The sequence below is a fragment of the Balearica regulorum genome, chromosome 2 (assembly GCF_011004875.1).
Source record: "Balearica regulorum gibbericeps isolate bBalReg1 chromosome 2, bBalReg1.pri, whole genome shotgun sequence".
Lineage (NCBI taxonomy): Eukaryota > Metazoa > Chordata > Aves > Gruiformes > Gruidae > Balearica > Balearica regulorum.
The window spans coordinates 10,581,246-10,604,915 of record NC_046185.1 but is presented as its reverse complement, the minus strand read 5'-3'; the positions used below and the strand labels follow the sequence as shown (position 1 = coordinate 10,604,915).

General features: G+C 37.7%; 1 protein-coding gene across 6 annotated transcripts in view; it reads right to left on the bottom strand.

Annotated features, from left to right (window-relative positions):
* The window catches only part of CYRIB (CYFIP related Rac1 interactor B), a 96,157-nt gene that overhangs the window by 4,803 nt on the left and 67,684 nt on the right, over nucleotides 1–23,670 (bottom strand). For 4 of the 6 annotated variants that reach the window (XM_075743323.1, XM_075743320.1, XM_075743319.1 and 1 more), the window contains 7 exons: nucleotides 11,797–11,879; nucleotides 5,802–5,923; nucleotides 3,996–4,101; nucleotides 2,805–2,941; nucleotides 2,087–2,164; nucleotides 1,871–1,987; nucleotides 753–832 (listed from right to left, as the gene is read on the bottom strand). In XM_075743323.1, the coding sequence (XP_075599438.1) occupies nucleotides 753–832; nucleotides 1,871–1,987; nucleotides 2,087–2,164; nucleotides 2,805–2,941; nucleotides 3,996–4,101; nucleotides 5,802–5,923; nucleotides 11,797–11,869 (713 nt within the window). In that variant the 5' untranslated portion in view covers nucleotides 11,870–11,879. Of the gene's footprint in view, nucleotides 1–752; nucleotides 833–1,870; nucleotides 1,988–2,086; nucleotides 2,165–2,804; nucleotides 2,942–3,995; nucleotides 4,102–5,801; nucleotides 5,924–11,796; nucleotides 11,880–12,892; nucleotides 12,976–23,670 lie in introns of those variants that run through there. The other 2 variants (XM_075743322.1, XM_075743324.1) reach the window with 2 other exon arrangements.

Sequence of the window (23,670 nt, the reverse complement as noted above, 5' to 3'; positions counted from 1 at the left end):
GGGAGGGAAAAAAAAAAAAAGGAAAAAAGAAAAGCAAGCTTAATAAACAACACAACTACTTTCTTGAATGGGACAAACCATTCCTAAGCAGGGAAGAATATAATGTTTGGAGCTCTTCATGTGCTCCAAAACAGACGTACTGCGGTATTTGGACAGAAACATATTTAAATGAGACACACCTCATGCCTGAGTAATTTTAGCAACGGGGAAACTATTTAGAACCCAGAAGAAACAGATAAAACCCCCAAGTTTAGTTTGACTTTTTGTTTGTACTCCCAGTGCCTCTCACATTCACAAGACTGCTTTCATGCCTAAAAGCCATCTCATAATTCCCCAGACAGTGGCGCTGTAATTTTGTTAGTCATCAGCCAAGCCAACTTGCAAGGAGATACCATCCAAGGCACTGCCCACAGCCCCTCTTTCAGGAGGCCGGAGGCAATCATGCTCAAATAGTCTATTTCCCTGAATTATACATGAGAAAACCATTTGTAAAGAGCACCAAGAGGCTGTCTAGCTTTCATAGCCATTCTATTTTTAAATATTAATATGTTCAGAAAAATAGACCGCATGATTTGCATGGCTAGCAAAATGAGACAACTTAGTTGTTTACCTTGACGTGAAAATAAGTTGGTAAAAAGAAAATACCATAGATCCTAAGTACCCCAATGATATTTCTTTCACCTTATGCATCACAAGTCATGTCTTAAATACAGAGATGATTCATACACAATACAAGCGCTGTTTATACTCACGGGGTTTCCAGCATGACCCTGCACACACTAGCCATGGTGCTTAAGCAATCTGTAGTATTCTCTATTGGTAAATTTTTATTCTGCAGAAAATAAACAATTTCCAGTTTGACTATTGTGAAATATTATACCACAAAACCTAAATTAAATCAGTGATCTATTGGCATGGCAATGTGGAAGAATTAAAAACATCAACACAACTACGGTAAGTCAGGTAGCCTTGCACTGTTTTTTAAAAATGTGACAATATAGATTAACGACTTAGAGCAAAGTTTACCATATGGGTTTTCCCTGCTTGTTTGTAGTCAAATAAATACACCATTGACACTATTGACTTTTGGGATATTTTAAAGGAATCTTCTAACCTGCTCTTTAAAGGCAGACAAACCTCTCAAACGTAAACTAAGAGGCCATTTTTCTCAACACATGTCAAGTGTAAAGCAGAACTTAGGAAAAAATACTGAAAGACAAAAGTATCTTTGCATTAATCATGTAAAGTACAATTATTTTTAATTAAGAAATAGCGTTCATTCTTGGCATGTAAGACAAAAAAATCATCACAGTTATCAGAAGTCAAGCACAATACTGACTGGATTTTACCACTAATATCTCTTTAGGTAGTTAAGAATATAAAGATGTGTTAAAATGATGGAATACTTTTCCAGTTCAGGTTCCTCCTCTCATCTACAATATTCTAAGTAATACTTGACTTCACAGGGCAGAACAAAAATGTCTTGAGAAGGCAAAAAGGAAGCTACATTTCTATTCCCTTCCCTGTTTCAAGCAGAGAGAATCAAACTATTTCCCTTTCAATTTTCTGAAATTTCTGCTCTAAACCAACACACACCCCTCTCCTATCTCCCTCCCTGACAAAAGCTATCACTACCAATTTTGTAATGCTCTCCAACTTTTTGTGATGCATCCACAAGGTGGCTAGCTGAATTTACTCTAACCTGTATGGCATCTGAGAAAGACACTTTATGTTTCTTGAGGCTCCAAAAACCAAGTTTGATTTCTAGATGCCAGATTAAGCCTGGTAGAAGAGTTTTGTCTTCTAAAGTGACATCTGGCCATGCAGTACTTTGAGGTACACTACCCAAGCCATGAATTTATATTCTTACCTCTGACACAAACTTTGTTGTAGCATCACTTAAGGTTTTCAACATTGGCGTTGCTTCAGCATAAAATAAAGACATTCTGTTTGCCAACTCATTATTTACTTCATTTTCCCCCTCTGCCTATAAAAGAGAAGGAAATAAGAATTTAGTTGTTCTGTACATGAAAAAACATAGGTGGTAGTATAAGATTACTTTTTTTTTCTTCTAAGGGTTACCTACTGGGACATTGTTAATCCTCATACGGCTCAGAGTTCTTCTATAGTAGCTGAAGTCATTCTGTATAGCAGGATTTGTCATCTATATACATATGGAAGCAAAAAAAAGTTGACAAACTCAAAAATAGAGAAGCAAGTTTTCATAAAATATAATACTGAGAACAAGAAAATATTCAGCCTTCTGAAGTAAGAAGGCCTGTGGCATGTTGAGAAGTGATCTGGAGAACATAAAGCTTTCTGGTTAAGTTCTCAAGATTTTTCAGAACAAGGTCTAACAAGAAGAAGAAAAGGAGTAGTCTCCTAAATAGGAGTTTGAGATTAGTAGGTTGAAAGAACATGGCTGTGCTAGTTTGACTCCAATGTTTATACCAGTAAATTAACATCATTTCAGCTTAGTTCTTTGCACATTACAAAGAAAATAGCTGGCCATGGATATGCACATACTAAAAGCAGCAGCAGCATTATCCCAAGAGATATGCCAAATTCAGCTGAAGAAATACGATTAATACGAACTGAAATATAACAAGTGCCTAAAGCTAATATGATATCTCATCTGCTTTCCAGTTTAGTCTAACTCTAGGTCATGCGAACAAGCTGAGCACAGTAGATATTGGAGTATCTACTGCACGCTCTATTCTATTAAAGAACACAACCCAGATTGCTTCAGTAAATAGACTTTTCTTTTTGCTAGACTTTGTGCTTACAAAATTACAAGTTCTTACCTTGAGCTCATCAAAACGGAGTGTAAAGTGAAGAATTTCTGCAAACTGCTTAGCAAGAGCCTGCTCTCGCTCCAGGTGTTGTGTTGGTGAATATGGAGTGCTTGTCAAGGCTCCCAACAGACCTCGCAATCCTGCCTCTTAAATGAGAGGAGAGTATTTTGCAATGTAACTGCACGTGCTTCTTGTATCTCTATTGACTGATATTCTGCATGCTAGACTTAATATACATATGCCAAAATACATGGTAATTAATAATAAAGGGGCTTGACAAATTACTTCTATGTGCTGCTGTTGTCATACTTACAAACTGCTGTAAAGACTAGGTCTAATCAGCACTGACAGCCATGAAAAAACTTCTTGAAAAGTTTTATTCAAGCTTTGTCTGCAACATTTGTGTAACATATTTCAATAACCTGTGTTAGCAGACTCCAGCCTTTAAGATAACACAGAAATCAAGAGGTTCAGAACTATCAGCAGAAGTCATGCTTGCTTTATTTCCAAGACAAACTTATGATCCAAGTTCCTGCTCATCATCTTGTGATAAACACCTAACCTCTGCAAAGCTTGCCTGCAAAAAGCTTCCATTTTTTGAACCACAAATACCTCTTCTTCATGAGTTATGCTAGTAACTGTCTAAAAGTGAGGTAACAACAGATAGTTTGTGAAAAAAACAAATCAAGTCTAATAGTTTTGTCATCTTGGAGACAACATCAGTCAAGTTGGTTTTGTAAGAGACATGAAGAGCCATCCTAAGTATTATACCTGCATAAAGCAAGATCAGGCATTTTCACAGACCAAATGATTTCTGGTGTTTGGGGAGGGGAAATAATACAGTACTTTTAAGTACTTTTGGTATCAGAAACATTAACAGATTTCATTTCTGATGAATGAGACTACTGATTTTCAAAACAATCAGCTGGTTAGTGCTTTCCAGAATTACCAGAGGGGCAGAGAAAGACAATGACAAGTATGCTTCTATTCTCTCTTCCCTCTCAGGTAACCACTGAAGCAAGTTTGCTTTCACATGCAAGAAGGCAGTACGGAGATGTAAGTGAGAGCCAATGCAGTGTATGGAAGGAATCCAGGCAACGTGAGTTATCTACTAACAAGGGGCTGACCTAGATGTGATCACATCTGAACTTGCCAAATGTACTAAAGACAAAACCCCCAAGTTAATACCATTCCACTTACCTAGTCTTTGAGAAAATTCATAGAATTTCTTTAGTTTGCCTACTAGTGGAACAACTGCACCCCATGCCTTCTCTTGCAGCTTCTCATCATTGGGATGCTGTATTGCCTTAAATTAGAAAGAAAGGAAAAAAAGTATGGTTAGATTAAGAATAACTGATACACTACTGGGGGAGAGGGGGAAAAAAAATATCTATGCAGGGCAACTGTTTGAGGAACTAGTAATGAAAAATTCTACCTCCTGAGAAGTTTCCACCTGGGAGACAAGCCTGTACTAACCCATGTCTGCTCCAAAAAGCTCTAAATACTTGTGTTGAAAATAAGTATCCTGAATAGGAAAACAACTTGGAGAGAGTATAAAGAAATTGTTAAAAATAAAGCTACTCAAATACGAGAATTTACATAACCAGATCTAGTTAATTAAAATCAACATCTTTATTGGGGTACCTCCAACCAAAAGAGTTTAGTGATCAATGCCCCATCCTAATGTTGGTATCTATCACCAATTTCTGAATTTGTGAAGAAATCAAATTTGCTGTGAAATTCAGGCTAAATATTACAGTAAGAATATTAAAGCATAATCAACAACATAAAGCACCACCAAAACATGGTATGTACCAGAGCTCTGAGGTATATATGCATAGACCTTGTCTTTACAGTAAGCTTTCCAGACAGATGAAGCCTTAAATTCAGTCTCTCCAGGTTTTTAAGACAGTAACTAGACTACTTAGCAACTGACAATTACTAAGAAAACAGAAATGAAAATGCTCATAACTATCTTGCTGCATCTTCACAGTCAGCTCCTTGATTCCAAAAATCTGTTTCTGTCAACTCTGGGCTGTGAGTTGCAGCACACCCCTCTTTGGTCCCTACAACATTTCCTTCCTGTGATGCCTACCTCCTCTCAGGAGAGTCACTCTTCCTTCTCCATGGGAGCTGCTGACTTCATGGCTGAGGCACACATTCCTGCCAGATCCTACAGCCTCTCCGCAGACATGCTCCTTACTTGAAGGACAAATAAGCTATCACCCCTCCTAAGGGTTTTATGTGACACAGTTACCCTCCTTAAACCTACCTTATGAATTCAAAGGAGACCGAATAAAAACTCATAGTACTTTAAAGCTGAACAGCTCTGAGTATTTCAAACCCAACTACAGCGAGCAGAGACTCCTCCTATGTACTGGATTTCTTAAGAGTATGTCACAGTAACTCCTCACTTGAGGAGCAAAGTAACCCCATTGCTGCATCCAAGGAAGAAGGGAAGGGGGTTGAGAGTATTTATTCGACCCTTTCTTAAAGGTAAAGGAAAAAAGGAGTGACATGCTATAAAGAAACTTTGCTTCTGTTACAAACATCTACTTTAGTAAATAAAAGCCAATTAAAAGGGATTGAAAATGAGATGTCTTTTGTGTTAGGATTACCACACATCAGAATTCTCCAATTAGCATACAAAAAGATGTCGACGCCACTCAATATTGCATTGTAGTCACGCCACACTTTCCAAATTCACTACTAACTCAAGAAGAGCTTACGTGGGAATATAAAGAAAAATCAATAGCAACAATTCCATAAAAAGTTTGAGAAGCATCATTTGCTATTACATATGTGCATTAATATTATTGAAACAAGTGACATCTGTTTCACTGTTAAAGAAGAACATTCCAGAGCAGAAATTCAAGACAGCAATTTTAATAGACAACATGCTCTGCCAAAACAGCTCCTGCAAGCAAAGTTAAAATCCAGCAGTCTTAGTTAGGATCAGACAATGAACAACCACAGGTTGTGCACAATCATAACGCTCTAGCTCACCTCTCGTATTTCATGGCCAGCTCCTCTATATGACTGCAAGTCTTCCAGTATTCCTTCTGCATCCTTTAACACTACATTCACCTGATTATAAATTTCCTTTTCAGATTCTGTAGGTTGGGCATCTAAACAGTAGAACATATTAAATATATATATATATATATAGTTTTAAACAACAATATGGAATTCAATAGGCACACCAACACCTACGGGACAAAATCTTCATGCAGCAACTCATCAAGAATTTTCATTCTCTGAAGAGCTACTACAATGCATGACGAACTCCAAAAAAATAATTGCATTCATTAAGTAGCCTTTTAGCTTCATTTAGCATCCCAAAAATTCACGTGGAATCTATTCTTCTTGACTTATTTAAAATTGAGTTAGGAGAAGAAACCCTGACAACTCATCTTTATGACTATCCTATCAACCTCACCTTAGAGTGCAGTACAAGCTCAATGGAGGAGACTTAGGTAAGCACTCAAAAGATACAATCACTGCAGGTATTACAGGTTCAGGTCTACCGTTATCTAGAAATACTGCATCAGATTATTTTCCATCTTCTCTGCCTCCCTTTTTACTGGTTTTACTTCTAAATACAGTTAATTCTCAAAACACATTCTTTATTGCACTAATTGCAAAATCAGAGTTGAGAACAAAAAGATCATGTGAACTTTTTTTTTCCTCCTCCCTCTTTAAGGATATATGCTGTCTCACTGTTTTTCTGCAATTAGCTAAAGACTTTCAAAAGTATATTTGATCATCATTTCAAAAAAAAAGCTACAGATATATGTTTAAAGAAATTTCATTCAATAAAAAGTATGTTTTGAGAAGAATCAACAAAAGGCTTGAACCTTTAAAAATAATCACCTAATATAAATATCTCAGACCTGGTTTACCTGATATAAGATTAATTTTTATTTTAAATTTCTGATGGAAGCTAAACTACAAGGTTAGTTCCTTTTAGATTGATATAAAAAAAAGTTAGTTACTGAAGCTCTTAGAGAAAAACAAAATACTTCTCTGTTTACATGGGCAAAATATGTTATGAAATAAGCATCAGAATATTTTAATCCAGGATTTCCAATGCCAAAAGTCAGGGTATTAACAATGGATTCATTTTTATAGGGACAAATAAAAGCTATCTACAGACAATATATCCTCCCAATTTTGTGCATTTCAAAGGGCCTGGAAAATGTCTCTTTAAAAGTGCTTTTTCCATGATCCATATGTATAACTCCCACTAACAGTGACGGAAGTTAGGTACATACATCAAAGAGAAAAAAAGTAATAATCACAACATCCTAGTGTTACACACTAGTTAAAAAAACATTATCAAACAAAGTTTGTATGAGGAGAAAGTAAGTTTCACGTGCATTGCCTGTCTGGATTTTGCTGTAATTTTTGCATAATATTTCTTATTTTTATAGTTTAATACATAGAGAGTGGACATTACTAGCAAATATGGCTATATATAGACCTTGCAACAGTTTAACTGCATTATATTGAGAACCATCAAAAATTAGTACAGGTAAAAAAAAGCTGGTTACTCCTTTTAAAAAAAAGTATAAGAGCACCACATTGATTAGGCATCGAGTAAAAGCGGCCAGTGCTTTTCAGATCACCACAAAGGTCACATTTATAATTTTGAAAGCTGCTGAAGACTGCTGTAAGAAATGAAGACAAAAAAAAAATGAGGGAAAAGAGCAGACAGGTAAGCACCAGTTGACTGGCAGCAGTTCATGCACAAACATGAAATGCTATAGTGAAATACAGACTAAAATGTGAAGCTCTGTAGCATTCCAGATTGTGTTGTTAAATAATGCAATCAAGACTTGCCACTTGGATCATCTTGCACCAGGCACATCTCTTGTCTATTTAATTTTTCATGCCATTTTTTCTTTACCCTCTCTAGTAAGGAGAGTTCATTCCTCAACAGGGGTCGGGGGCACAGCAGAATGGCCCACAACAACAACTCCTCCTCATTTTGAAGCCCACTGACAAGCAGAACAGATGTAGTACTATGACCTTCCAAGTTTAGAAATGAAAATCATCTTCCAGATACAAATTAAATGGACTTCACTGTACAGCCGCCTATGCATGTCAACACCTCTGTTAGTGTGTTTCACTGAGGATGTGATCAGTCAACTACTGTATTTCATTTCCCTAAGATGTTCCAGGAAACATAAACAATGGTTTATACTTAATTCATTGGGGTTGTAGGGCTTTTATTTTTTTTTTTTTTTTCATTATTTGCTTGTTTGTTCTGATAACAAACTTATAAATATACATGTTCTAAAACCCAGTAGGCACTGGATTATTTCTTTCGGTATTTCATTTTGGTGTATCTAGTCCTCTCCAACAGAACAAAATTGTAAACCTGGTTTGTCCCAACTAAGTTCCTCTCCCATCTGTAATTCTTCTGCACCTAGAAAAGAGCTCAAATTTTAAAAGGAAGCCTAAATTCTTTTATATTCATTTCACAATACATTTAGGATATGTTAGAATAGATTTAAAAGGCACAACGTGGAAAACCCTCAAGCCCCAGTGCCGGCTGGCTCAGAGCAATTGGGTTTATTTGCTTCTCAGCGCAAGTTAGAGCATTGTATTCTGAAAGCCCATCACAGATGGGGAAAGAGGGAAAGGTTCCTCTTCCTAATCACTACTGTAATCTTCAACAGAGGGAGGCAGCATTCCCACCTATCAGTATGTACCTGAGGACTCAAGCTACGGGACCCTCTCTGGAGAATCACTAATCGTGGAACTTCGTTTTCCTCAATGTGGAGTGCACAGAGCAGGAAAGGGAGCTGTACTTCTGGAATTAGTCTTTACTAAGAAAAAGCAACAGCAATACCAGAGATCCAAACAGCAGGGTGAAGGAGGCACACAATTTCAGGGATTTTCCCTTTACCCTTCCTTAGATGAAAGTTCTTGCTACAGCTTTACGGCAAGGCTTTGCCTTTAACCAGCCACGTTTTCCATGGAAAGAACAAATACGGTAAGCACAGCAAAGCCCACTGAAATGTTCTGAGGTTTGATATTGTTGCCAAGGGAGCCGACCCCTGGTTATTCAGGGAAACTTTCCCATTTTTAATCTAATAGTAAGAAAAGTGAAGCCTGAGGTCCCTCAAGTAAATGTGGAATTAATCTTTAAATTAATTTTAAATTTAATCAGAATGTTACTGCACTAGATGCAATATACATTTAGAGTTCAGAAAGCTCACACAATAACGTATTAAAGACAAAAGAGGAGACTCGAAACAATATACAAATGCTATTATGCGACCTAGATGCTATGGAAGTATGACAACATATTGCATGCGGGAAACACACACGTTTAGTGACTATTTAAAAAAGTATTTGGCTAGCCTACAGAACTAGTAGGGAGAGAAATTTGGGGTTAAAAGTTTATACTGCACAGCAAACACTATTTAAACTGAGATTTTTCCCAGGGAAAATCACATCAAGTAATCTGAAACTGGCTTGGACAAAAAACTCACAAGCAAGGGAAAGAAAAATCCCAGACTACTGGAGATGAAATTATTTATCTCTATCATCATTCCTATGGAGAATGCTATCTTTGTGGCTCCTCTGAAACCTAGCCAAGTTCTCTGGAGGTAATGCAGAATACTGTCAGCGCTAGCTGGAGATCACCATCTGCGACCAAAAGTACTCTGCATTTTAGCTACTATTCAAGTCAGTAAATTTGGAAAGGATTTGCACTGTGACAGCAATGACACCAATGTAAAAGTTGAGCTGTAAGTTTCCCACATTGTAGGTGGCTGTTTTATGTTATAATTATTGTCCTTACAAAGCTGTGCATTTCCCTCTGCTCATGTTAAGGTGGCACTGCAGAGACTTTTGTAGAATACTTAAGATAACTTGTTTCAAATAGGTAAGGTGAATGACCAAAGAAAATGTAAGCTTAAGCAGTGTTAAGGCAAGGAAAAGCCAACAGCCCATCTTTTTATTGGAACATTTTTTGCATGTATTCTGGTAGTCACACAAATCACTAGAATCTAGCACCAAGATAAATATCTGAAAACAAATTAAAAATCTTAGAAACCAATCTAAAAGCTTTCTAAATTCGGAGTTTGTATCCCTATAAAGCTTTATGGACATGAGATTTTTAGCTCTTTAATTAAAGTTTCTTGCACAATACCATAACTAGCCTGCTCACTCCAAAGTTATGTAAGGATTTAAGAAAAAAAGACTTCAAACTGTGTATTATTGGGCCAGGCATAACATAGAATTGGCAAATTTGTTTTTAATACAGAGCTTACTTGCTCTTCCACATAAAAACACAGCATTAAGTATCACAAGATTAAGTGCCAAGTCTTGAAGAAAGATCTTGACTGTGTCAAAGCCAAGATCCTGTCAAGGCAAGCTATCTGAAACAGAGTAGAAAGAAGCATGGATACACAGTATAGAAGCAGAAACAAGCACAGGACAGGGTCCAAAATGAATAAAGAACAGTCTAACAATTCAGCCATAATATAAGTCACTTAATTTGACTGCGTATGTAAACATTTCATGTCAGCAACCTGCTTACTCTCATGCCAAATCTTGTTCATGCTCAAAACATGCACTTTAAAACAAAACTGATAGCTAAAGAATCAGTATTTTTAAAAATAGCAGCAATTTTTATTGCAATTGATTTTAGAATTATGTCTCTTGTATCCAGCTAACTTGAATTTAATTTAGTCCAATTAAATGATCAGTATTTGCAGATTAAGCTGGAGCTTCTCAACTCCAATATTCTCCCCTATCAGTTCTCCCTACTTCACTAAGTTGTACCTATTCCGATGACATGTGAGATTTGATACGGTTTTAAATGACAGTTTTGCTTTCTGATTTTTGAACGCAGACCTTGATTATCTTCCATTTATGACTAATTTGTACGGCTATCATCTTCCAATAACAGTATATTCAGAAGAGACAATTGATAAAAATCAACAGTACAGTTGAAGTTATAACTTCAAACATCATTGAAGCAAAAACATATTTCTCCAAGCACTCACTTTCACATTAGATCTAATATAACCAACTGCTACTGTTTCATCAAACACAACTGAAAAATAATTTTTTGGGAAAAGAAGAAGATATAATGAATCTCAAATTATCCATATCACAATACTTCATTTTTCTGTTATACTATCCCATTGTATTTTATTACATGGTCAAAATACACTTGAACATTAGTTTTCTTATTTTATGCTTGCTGAGGTCCAGCTAGGTAAAGCAATAGCATATCCCAAAAGAAAGTAATTAAACATGCACAGCAGCAGCCAACAACACTTACCTGCCATTCTTAGGCTATATTATATCATGCAACAAAAACTAAAAGCAAGAAATACTAGCAATATGTGAACCTTCCAGAACGCTTGGCATTGAGCAGACAAGCTATACATCTCGTCTCTCTTCAAAAGCAATTCCGCCTCTATACTCTGAGCCCCCTTTTTAAGGGGGGATGAGGTTAACTGTCAAATTTCAATGCCAAATCAAATAAGGTTCACATATACACCTTTGAGGTGATGAGGTTGGAGAGCTATGAATAGCTGTTGTGAGCCAATCTGTGTATGCAGCATTGTTCGGTATGCAGTGGCACACTGGAAGAAAAGCAAACCAGGTTTCGTATTCAATCCTTCCTTTAAGGTGCACGTATCTCCTTGCATTTTCAGTAAGTCTTCAAATAATTCAAATTCTTTTTAACGTTTTGATTAAAAGCAGACAGAATTTTGGTTTAAAACAAGAGCCATATCAGATTCCAACAGTAAAATGTAATTTGAAAGCCTTGAAGTAAAGATTTTGCATTTTAGAAACTGAGGTTATTTTAAAACAGATTGTTGCTTTCTACAAAAGTTTGCTGAACAATTATCCATAGCTCAGGCATGCAAAGCTGTTAGAAGGATGGCAAAGTGAAAACACACACTTAATACATGACAAATGCAGTCTACTGCAGGCAAAGAGTAATAGATATATAAAATCATCTTCTCACTTTCAAAATCAAGGAAAAAATTTGGCCCCTGCTCAAGGTCTGTGCATGTCAAAACTTTTAGAAGGTTCCCCATGTTAAGGTACCTGCCAAGACAAGAATGAGAGAAAAGAAAATTTTCTTTTTATAGCAAGGAACAGCCCAAATATAGTTGATTGAAGCAGTGGGGGAAAGAAGACCAGAGAGTTCCATCAGGCACGAACCCGTCCTTCAGGCTGCTGCCCCGAGGGGTGGAAGGAGACCCCCACCTCGAGGCCGTACAGCTGGTGATCTCAGAGATGCAATGCAGCTTTCCTGTAAGAAGTGACTAAGTCACCAACATCTTCACAGCCGCCCCTTTGAGAAAAGGGGCAGAACTCCAGCTGAAGGCATCGCCAGTGACTAATTCTGTCCCGGTACACCCTAGCACCAGTGTCCTGAGCAGAAGTACCACAACAAGGGCTAAGTACCATATTTGCAACATCAACATGGTGGCCATGCTACAGATTTTTACCTGATGGGACAACAGAAGGAAAGAGCTTTAATTTTGTCAGCTCGTATAATTTTGTCACAAAGCTGTTATAGAAAACCACATCAAGATACATCGTTTCAGAGTGCAGAAAATGCTAACACCAGTATACCATAGATCTGTTACACAAGTTACCTAAAACATTTGTGAAGCTCAAACTTTGGACTTCTGGATGCAAAAAAATGCACATTAACTGCACCATGAATGACCAAACCAGGATCAGGAATGATTTAGTACTCACTCTTGTATAAAATAAGATTACAGCGAACAACTGCTCAGCACAAATTACTAAGGCATACTGACAGAATTTTTTGTTTTATGATTACTTGATTTGCAGGCAGATGGATGGACATCACTGACCACAGAGACCCAAAATGACTAAGCACAAGGAAAGAAAATTTACACAGTAGCATGATGGTGGCTTGGCTACTTCCGGAGGGGAGGAAAAAAAAAAAGGAATGGAAAAAACACATGCAACTTTTTCAAATTGCAGATTTGCAACTGAGTCCCCTAGCCTTCACTGCAGCAGGTATAAGCAACCCTACTGCTACCACTTTAAACGCACCAGCTGTGAAGGGCTGAAAGACTTACTTTCAAAATCCAAGAAAAAATGTGCTGCATTGTGGTCTATGTCCCTGGTTAGCACCTTAATGAGATTACCCATGCCAGCAAACCTAAAAATAAAAATGGCAAAATAATTTAGTTCCAATAACCATTTCCTATTTTAAGTACACGCCTGGGGCTCACCAGAGCAGGGCTCCCGTCAGGTTCTGCACACTGGATTCATCACCTTCTGGTGGGAAGCAGAAAACGTGCACTGGACAGCACATTTCTGCTCCCCTTATTCTCAGGGAGAAGTGATTATTGAAAAAAATGAAGAGTTATAGTTTTGACAAAAATAAAGATCTGAATTACTGGCTCTTTTCCATCTTTGTCTGACACATTTAAAGAATTACGTTACCTATAACGACTGAGCAATTGTTTAAGTCATTGTTGCTTAAGACAAAAAGAATCTAAACCAGAACTGGTGTCATCATAAACCAAATCTCTATAATCCAAATCAAATTATGCAAAGTGTCTTAGTGGTAATCATCTGTGGCCAATGAACAGGGTTTTTTCCCTTCAAATCACGTAAAGTGACAAGTTAAATGCAAGTTATACTTTTCCAAAACCAGGAGATAATCAAGTGTCAACAGTTGTTCTTATGTTTGCTGCTACATCCCAGCTAAAAGAAAAGTGGAAGAAAAATTAAATAGTCATTAGATTACTAGAGGTCAGATAAATTAACGTAACACTTTCAACCGTTACCATAAGTTTCAGAAATCAGTACCTTCAGTAGACTATGAAAACTGCATTTTATAACAAGGCAGCCTTTTCAAGGACCTTCCCATGTTTTACAGAGACTGAAAACATACTTAAGAACCATTGCCCTAAAATACCACGTGTTCACTGGAGTGCTGCTGCAAGACAAACACAAGACACTACCTCAAAAATCTGATTTCAAATTATTTAAGAATAAGCCATCAACAGTTTGACATTTAAATTCAAGCATAAGATCTAAAAATCAAGTTTCAAAGTTGTGTAACTATACCAACCTACCAGTGTATGCCCTTCCCACCCCCACCCCCGATTTTTACTGTTACTGGAGACTGTTTACTTGGAAGGAAGCAGCATGACAGTAAGAATCATTAATTTATTAGGAATCAAAAAAACTGAAGCCATGCAAAGTCAGAACAAATTGTCTGGCAAAACAAATTTTCAGAACCTATGTTGCCAGATTTCTTGAGTTCCTTCGGAAAAATGCAACCGGTGTGTAAGGGAAAACCAAACTAAGAACAGCGCAGTTTATTTTTCAGAATCCACGCGATTCAGCAATAACTCACACAATCAACAACAGCTAGAGAAGGAAGAGGGAATTACTCCCAGATTGTTGAAAATTACTCAGTCTTTGCTCCAACAACTTCTACAGAATGACCAAACAAGTTAAAAATCTAGATTTCTAGAAAAGAGGCTAAGTATAATCCAACGATCACAGTGGATTCCGCACATAGCACCTCATGACTAGATGTATGCTGGCTTTTTGCAAATGCAGCATTCTCCGTGAAACTCAAGAAAATGCAAGTCCTGCTTCCTAAGCATTTGAACTTAGTTCTCTGAAAGTCAGATCAGATTTCCAAGCCTGTGAGAAACACCCATTATTTAAGGAAGTTTTAAATTAGGGTGTCCAGGTTAGACACTTATCTTAAAAATTAATCGATCAAAATGTGTTTCTTTAAAGAGGCCTCTTTTCCAGTGCATTATTATATTCCATACCTTAGTGAACTCTTCACACGCTATACGCACACCAATGCTGTGTAAGCAACATCAGAAAGCAGAGAAATGACTTTTCTGTATCTCACAATACCAGTGAATGGTATTAACTGCCTAATGAGAACTCTACCTATACCTACAATTCCTGCCACGCTTCAGCTCTTCACTGCACCATCCCCTCCTCCACCAAATATTTTCAATACCTCCAACACCTCTATGAAGATTTTGTCCTTGTTTTGATATTAACCAGTCTCCTATTAGTTTACAGGGTCATGCATGTGGTTTAAATATTGGATAATGTTACTTCTGGAGGTCAGCCTAGGGGTATACTTAGAGGGCTGAAGTATTTTGAAAATAAGTTTACACAAGAGCATCTAGCCACTGCAGAACAGATTAATTGAATCCCTACCACTTCCTAACATGAGTAACAGGCAGGGACTCAGTTTTGCAATCCAAATACCTCAATTCAGACCTTCAACCCTCAGAAAAGTTTGCCAATAAGAATACACGGTTTCCTTTCTGGGAGTGAGTTTAACAAAGAGAGAAGCAGAGTAAAAGGTTTGGCAGTACAATGAAACAGTAGATACAAAACAAATTCAAGCAGAAGATGCAACTGACCTAATAGTAACAGTTCAGTGAACAGCCCCTCTCAGAAAAGGAGAGAAATTGAAGATGATGAGAATGGATTAGTTCAAATTACGACAGCAACGAGATGACAACATGTGATATAGGAATACATTTCAATTTACAGGAATATAAAGCTGCATGAACACTTGTTCATCAAGTTCATAACAGACCTCTTCCGTCGTGCATTCAGCATACTGAAAAAATCTTGATAAACTTTATTCACATCAGTTCTGCATACAAGATACACGACACAAGGATTTCAAGTATTCTTTAATACCAGAAGATTTGCTGTGTTTTAAGAACTGTGAAAATGACCATTCTTCTGAGTTGTAATCTAAAAAAAGTGTAAGATAGAAAAAGAGCTTGAAAACTCAATTTAGACAAAAGTTGAGAAGATGTAATTGATGTAGCATTTCTTGGGAGGACACTCTCTCTCTCTCTAGCATTCACAAGGTAACAAATGCAGGATCCAACAGACAGGAATTTACTCTTCTGGCAAGGCTAAACACCAGTTTCTTGAGCTCACAAATGGCCTTCCAGAAATGAGACTGTGGTGTCACAGCATGGAAATTCCCAGATGCATGGAAGCAGCTGCAGGTCAACAAGTGATGACTCAGCTTAGATGGCTCTATACTTCTGTACATTGTTTTGCTTCAAGATGTATAGCTAAGTAGCAAGAAGAGCTGACCTGTTGCCCTCAGATGGAATCCCGCAGAGGGGAAAATGAAAACTGACATTTCAAAGAGGCTGCTGTGTCAGCAGAATACCTGGATCAATCTAGAGCAAAGCAACCTACCTCAGAGATGCCTCAGGCTCCTGACAGATCCAGATTTACTAGAGATTCTTGTTCTGTTCAAGATGGCTCATCATTTACATTTCTGCTCAGCCCAAAACACATGATAGAAGGTCCACTACTGGCTGTAATATTAAAGATGATGACAATTTGCATGTAAAAGAAACAGTCTACAAAACCTGGCCATTACAGTTATCTCCAGGGACATCATCTGCTATTTGATGCCTTTTAAAAGCATCATCAGCACAGAAGATTTTGGTAGTTCTATGAAGACTTATCTTGGTAATTAACCACAGTGGCATTCCCAGTCAGTACTGATTTACCAAGCACTCTTTCAATTTCCTTGAAAGTCCACAACTTCATCTGAAGTAAGCAGAATTACTCTTTTTAGAAAGTCAGATGTGGTTCTGGTTAACTAGCCCTGACTTTGAGCTATCATTGGCTCGCCAAGGACATCTTCCAGCACTAACCGCATCCTTCTTGAGCACACTGCCACATCAGTCAGCCCCAATTCAAGAAAGATTTGAGCCTGTATAAAGACCAAAGCCAACAGCAAGCACTACTACTGATTGATTGAGTTTTCTATCCTGCAGTTGGGCTTTGTCCCAGAGCCAAACAGCTGACTCGGAACATTGACTGGAGGTGACTGTTGTGGGTGGTAACACACTTTTTGACCCCCAATTGTTTCAGTGCGACTGGAACAAAATCCACACTGAATTAATTAATCCTTATCAGGAAGAATTCTGCATATTGCAATCAGCAGCATCAATATATTCACATGCTCAGACTTAAGTACAGTTTAGGTCACTACCTATTTAATCTTACACAGCTTCAGATTGTCAACCTCTGCCCAATTTTATGCGGTATTCTCATTCAGAACACAGTACACTTCAAAACTTGCAAACTGTTTTTTCTCCCAGGAACCTTATTGATTTTAACATTTTATACCGCAGTGTCCAAAGGTAACTCATTAGGTAAACTGACAGTGTAACAGTCAGTAAAAGCAACTTTACACCACTGAAGTTTTCTCTTGCCATGAATCCAACATCATAAAATCAGAGCAGGAGAAAACCACCAGCCTCTGTACAAAAACTGTCTCTGTGAAGCCACCCAGAATCCCTCCTGGCATGCTCTGTACTCCAGCACAATATTCGAGCCACGTGGAGCAGGTTATGGGAAATGAGAGCGCAAGCCAAGAACATGGTTTAAACTTGACCTACTTGCAGAGGAAGACATACGGAATGCCACATTTGATTACAATGATTTGGCCCATTACAGCCTTATGGGGTTGTATGATGTTGCGTGTAGTGTCATGATCAGACAAGCGGAAAGAAAAGGCATATTTTCAAAACAAGTCTTGCACGCATGCCCTTCATGCTGAAAACATCCCTGACACATTTCAATTTTTTTTCCCCCTAAGCTAAGCCCAAGGGAAATTTCATAGAAATATATGACGCAACTAAATTCAGCGGGACACAAAAGAAATTTCCCCCCCTTGCACCTGAAAAAACCCCTGTACATCAACAAGGAGTTTGCTTGCAACTGGTCAGCAGCCGGAAAACTTACTTGTGTTAAAGGTAAAATACTACAAAGACATTCATGACTTTTTTAATTTTGCTTTGTTCTATCGGAAGAATTGCATGCTTTCAAACTAGTTTAAAAATCCAGTTAAACACACAGATGAAAAAACCGTGTTTGTTACCATTGAAGAATGCCTGCTTCAAGAAAACATCGGCTCACCTTCTGAAAAGCATACACTATTCCCAAGACTGCTTCTAATGAAGCCTAAGACTGAACACGAACATCCAGAGTATGAAAACTGTACTCCACAAAAACCTCACATCCATGCTCTGGAGTCTGGAGGAGGAAGCTAAGCGTAACGCTATATGGAAAGCACATCTAATGAAAGAGCAGATGTTTTCTTCCAGGGATTGAGTTTTAAATTTCAATTGGTCACTCGTGTGGCATAATCCTCTGACTCAGAGATATTTTGGTAAAATAGTAAGTGAAAAATACTTACAGCATTAAAGGTCTAACACTGTAAGTGCTATAACACATACAATGCTACTACATAAACCAAAAAGTAGCTGAATGTCTCCCTACACTGTTTTTCTGGAATGATAATCCTATCAGCCTGGCAACTGTTTCAAGGCTTACTGAACATTTTCTGCCTATAGTATCTAGCCATGAACAGGGAGGAAGGGATAAAACCAAAGACAGTCAATAGGTGGCTGCCCAGATCTGCTGAATCCAAGGCCGCCCTTAGCAACAGAGGTACCACAGAGCGGACAGCCTGCTGGATCCGGTGGTGTTTGCTCTCCTGACGAAGCAGTTACACTTCACAGGCAGTCAGAATATATCTGCCCTCAACCTTAAAAGCTAGGGAGTGCTGCAGAGATGGAAACAGGCTTGTAAACTACATTGCAGGAATCACTCTTTTCAGAACGTCATAACATTTTCCTTGGATGCAAACATGTTTTTCCTAGTTTAATGTACATTTATTTCTCTTCCAATAGTGCTGGAAAAGTGTAGATGCCCTCTGACACATTCTATTCCTATTACTGATATTAGTGGTATTGAAATTAATAAAAATCTGTCAGTAAACAAAATCCCAAAGTAATAAAATGCACTGTCCAGACAAGAAAATAATTATTGAGGTAATAGCAAAAAAATAGTAGTTATCACTCATGGTCTGGAAATGAGACCAACACATGGAAATTATCAGCTTTAGATTTAGGACAGAGAAGCTTGGTACTATTAGCTTAAAACAAGCTAAATTTTGGATAATCTGGTCTCATTTTCAGGACTCTTCATAGCTATAGCATCATTATTAATATTAAAGGTATGAGTTCAGATACTGACATCTAACTGCAGAATCAAACACATACAGGAAGTGCCACATCAGTCACCAGCTGTGCATAAAACAATTTTTTTCATTACTGGACAATCTGTTCCGGCAAACGTAAGATTTCATCAGTTATATATATACTTGTACAACATACTGCACAACCTCAACGTGTGCAGAGGTCCGTGCACTGCTTTCCACTCCTGACACCTAGTGGTTATTCTTCCATACGCCATTCATTACAAACCAACCATAAGAATAAAAGATACGCAAGCTAAAAAAAAAAAAAAAAAAAACAACAAAAAAAACCAACCAAAACCCACAACCCCAAAAAAGCCTCCACTGAATTCCTGGGGCTTCAATCAAGGTCTTACCTGAATAGTAGGAAAACAATTTATACTGCCAGATAGAAAATCTTTTTTTTTTTTTTTTTTTTTTTTAAATCAGAAAGTAAGTATTCAGGCTACTGAAAAGCTCTGCAAAAAAAAAAAAGCTGAAAAGCTGCCTCTGATGTCAGTCCTTTTGGATAAATTGACTTTGATACAATAAACTGTTTTAGTTGAAACTGAAGTTACTTTTTTTTGAGATCACACACCATCAATAAAGTCTCCTTTCTGAACAAAACTGAATTCAAAACTTGTCATATCAGGAAAATGGAGGTCTGCCAGGGAAAATAGTCTAATGAAAAAAGGCTCACATTCCTCAAAACCAGAATTGTAAAGTATGGTCAGGTCAGTGTTTATTCAGTCCATTTTTCCACTTAGAGGAAATCAAGGGAAAGGCACTGAAGAATCCACAGTTCCTTTAGAAGAGGCAGTCTTATAGCCTTGTTAATTTGGGAATATTTTAGTGGCACAGCTGCCACTGAATAACTTATTTGACAGGAGCTACAATAAAATAACTGAGCGTGCCCAAACAAGTCTGGAATAAAACCCAATTTGTCTGGAAGGATTACTCTTATCTTGAAAACAGAGCTTGTATTGAAATGTGGAGAGACTATGCTCCAAAAACCTGCTCTGATTTATCCTTCAACAAGTAACTACACAATTCTTCCAAGAATGAATCTGGGGCTAAAAAATAATTAGATATGCTTTCTTCTAAATTATAAAAGCTTATCACACTTTCTAGCTTAATTCTGCATAATGCTCTTTTAATTGCAACCATCAGAAAAAAAAACAACTTTTTTTTTAGCTCAGGAACATTTACATTCAAATGCAATTTACACTTTGTTTTCTCCTTCAGCTTGAAATCTTCAAAGCCTTTTGCAGTTCTGCAACTCCTCCAACAGAGGTCAGGTCACCCTTACAATCCGATCTTCCACAGAAAGGGAAGCTTCTAACAAGCCTGTTCAAACTGTCTTACAGCCTTACAGCTCTGACAGCCATCAATTTCCTTCCAGCCCAAACACTGCATTTAGTCCATGACATTATCAGGTAAACAGTGGCTGATCTTGAAGTCTTTTTTTCAAAGTAAGCTGAGAACATTCTAATTTTATCAGGTACATAAAGATGTAAATAAGCATTTAACAAGAGATGCAGTAGATTTACAGATTGCTTTTTTTTAAATTATTTTACAGAAAAGTTTCTTACTCTACAAAACAAGGCATGCCTATTAAAACTGTGCTATACTACCACATTACTAAAAGTTTCCTATTTCAAGGGTGTCAGCCTGTAATTTAACAGCTGTCAAGCTCTCATCTCCAAACCCCCTCCCAACAATAACAATAATTTGTATAAGTCTTCCACCTGCCAGTTTTCATATCAGTGTAAAGGAGAAAAAAAACACAAAACAAAAAACACCCCCCAAAACCCCTCCCAAACCTGCTAGTTTTATGTAACAGCTAGGAAAAAAAAAAAAAAATAAATCTTTTCAAAGCCTAACTTCGCTATACCATCCAGTCCAATTGATGTGCCACCTTTTAGTTGGTATTTCACTTGTTAAAAAGCACTCCTCTTCACACCTCGTTTTATTTGGAAATGTGTTTTCTTTCAAAATAGCTGAGTTCCCATCTCTAAGAATCAGACTGCCATGCATTTCAGTACCCAAGCTGGGTGAAGGTGCACTGAGGCTCTGACAAATAGCCTTGGCAATACTGCCATCTAATGTACTGCCACAAGGAGTGGTCATCTGCATCACTGCTTAATACTCAAATTAAATGTTTTCTTTTCGTTTGGCTCCAATCTGTTGCACCCCTTCAGTGCCTTGGCTTGCAAATCCTACATTAACAATATTATGACACATTATCCAGTCATCAAGTTGATGGATATAAATATTAATTGACATATTCTATCTCAAGGGATTTTTTTTTTGGAACATCTCAGTATAAAACTGCAAAACCTTGTGTGTATGAACCCAACATTGAGTGTCCATCTGCAAGTTCAGTTCTGACACACCAGCTCTGAACTACCAAGGAGGAAGGCAAGTCCCATTGTCTGCCAAATCACGTAGCTGGAAGGGCAGACTTCCCTAATTCAGTACAGATTTCTGATTATTCTGTGGTGTTTCCTTTTTCCAAGACACCAGTCAGACTATGTTCGCAGAATATAGAAGGCTAATGAAACACATCAAGTTACTGATGGTCCAAAAGATGATGACTACCAGAATGATACTCCTTCCCATTCCATCCATTTTCAGAAACTGTAACAAAACCAACAAGCATTAGGCAGGACAGGGGGACAAAATTGGTCTCTACATGGTTGCTTGCTTCTTTAAAGCTTCACAAGAGATTTCTTGCAAGACCAAGGTTCTACAGCCATCTTTGTTATTTCTAATTACTTCTTCAAATAGCCTCATGAGGAATAGCATCAACTACTTTTACTGAGTCTGGATAGTTTTTCTTGTTAGAATGCAAGTATAAAACAAACTAAACCACTCCGACCACACTGGCCTAGTCTCCTGTAGCTGTGCTAAATCCGATCATCTTTTATCTCACTTTCCATCCCTCCCAATATATCTCAAATTTTCTTTTAATCTTAAAATCAAAAAAGGTGTCCTGTAAGTGTAAGATATAAGACAATTTATTGTCATCCACCTATTGGAATTACAGAACAACATTAGCTATTCTCCAGTGATATTATACAACCTACAATTGCTTAAGATCAGTAGCAAGTGCACAGAATATCAGAGTTATGATTTCCTACACTAGTCTGTCTGTGAACTCTACAAGTCCATCTCATCTTGTCTCACAAGGAATTTGCAGCAGTTCTTGGGGAAAACCACGTACATTTGCGGAACAGAAAACAATTAAAGAATACTGAATAGGTTTAGTAATCACATCTGGCTCAGAAAAATTCTTGACCTGAAAATACTCACATACTAGAAAAACCACCAAAATCTGCTCTCCCTGTTCCTGCTTTTCTCTAGGCATCTGCTCACATTTGAAGGTTCAGGTTTTACCGGATTTTAAGCTTTTTTTTTTTTCCCCCCAAGTTTTAACCTTATTCAGAAAGCAACATCTAGTTAAGTTTGCCCCATTCTTTGAAGCTTAACCAAAGTTTTCAATAGTCTCCAGATCTTGACCACTGTTAGCTTGCTGGTGCTTTCCTAATGAAAGTGCTGCTCAGGTAAGGCTTCTGCCAGTCCCCTCAAACCCTTCACAATGGGGATGCCCAGCTGGTTTAAGATGCTGTTAAGCATTTGGCAGCTACTTTGTCTCTGCACAGCTGGAGAAGGTGAAAGCATCAGCAGTCAGAAACCTGAATTTTAGTGGACACCACCACCTTGGTTTATAAACATTTTCCCTTCAATACCCGAAATACTGTTGATTCACGCTTTCAAAGAAAATAAAGTTTCTTGCCACGTGCTGTTGCTGTTTGCTGGACAACCTTCCTCCTTCTGCAGGCAGCACCATTCCCAGCAATGCCCCTTGAGTTTTGCTAGCTTTTCTGGATGACTCTCACCTTCTTAGGCAGAAGCAGCACTATTCTAGAGGAATAAGTGGGGGGTGTGAAAGGATGAGCAAAACCAAGTGCACACATGCAGAGGGAAGATGGCAATACCTGGAGACTGTACTTGGCTAGACAGACACACGGTCTGACTCAGTTTAGTGACTCTTACAACGTATCCTTTGCAAATCCACACAATGATGAAAATAAAAGTTTGCACTAGTTCAAATCCATTACTTCAGAAGTAAAGGTTACCGAATAAAGGCTACCACTACTGCTGGCACGGGATGTTTTTCCATTAGTTTATTGTAGATTTGGAAAATACTGCTGTACGCTTGCCCAGTTCCTAGACTCATTCCATAACCCCCAAGAGGCAAGACAGCAGGCTAGAAGGACTGTTGGTCTGGCCCAGCATTGTCATCAGCTAAGAACAACAACAATGTGATATAAATCTCAAAACCAGTGATTCTCTGAAACAAGTATTTTAATACATCAATCATGCACTAAAATAAGGGACAATTACTTTTATACACATTTATAATGCCATATATTCTTAATTCCTGAATGGAGTTTTCAAATAGTTTTGGATATAGCACTTGGAAATGTTTTCTACTACTGTCAACAAAATTGATGACAAATCAATTTAATCAGCTCCCCAGAATTCAAAGGAGCTTTTTGATGACTAATCAGAAAGAGAAGAAAAATAAATCCTACCTCACATTTGGTAGCATTACCTGCCCAATCTGACAGAAGATAGTTAGCTATGTTGGCACAGCACAATAAACATGAAGTATAAACACACACACTCTAGGGCGTAGCTTAGATGACACGCAGCAGGTTATAAAACTAAAAGCTAAAACCTTCACTTCAGCACATGCTACCTCTTCAGTCTTACAAGCTGGTTCAGAAT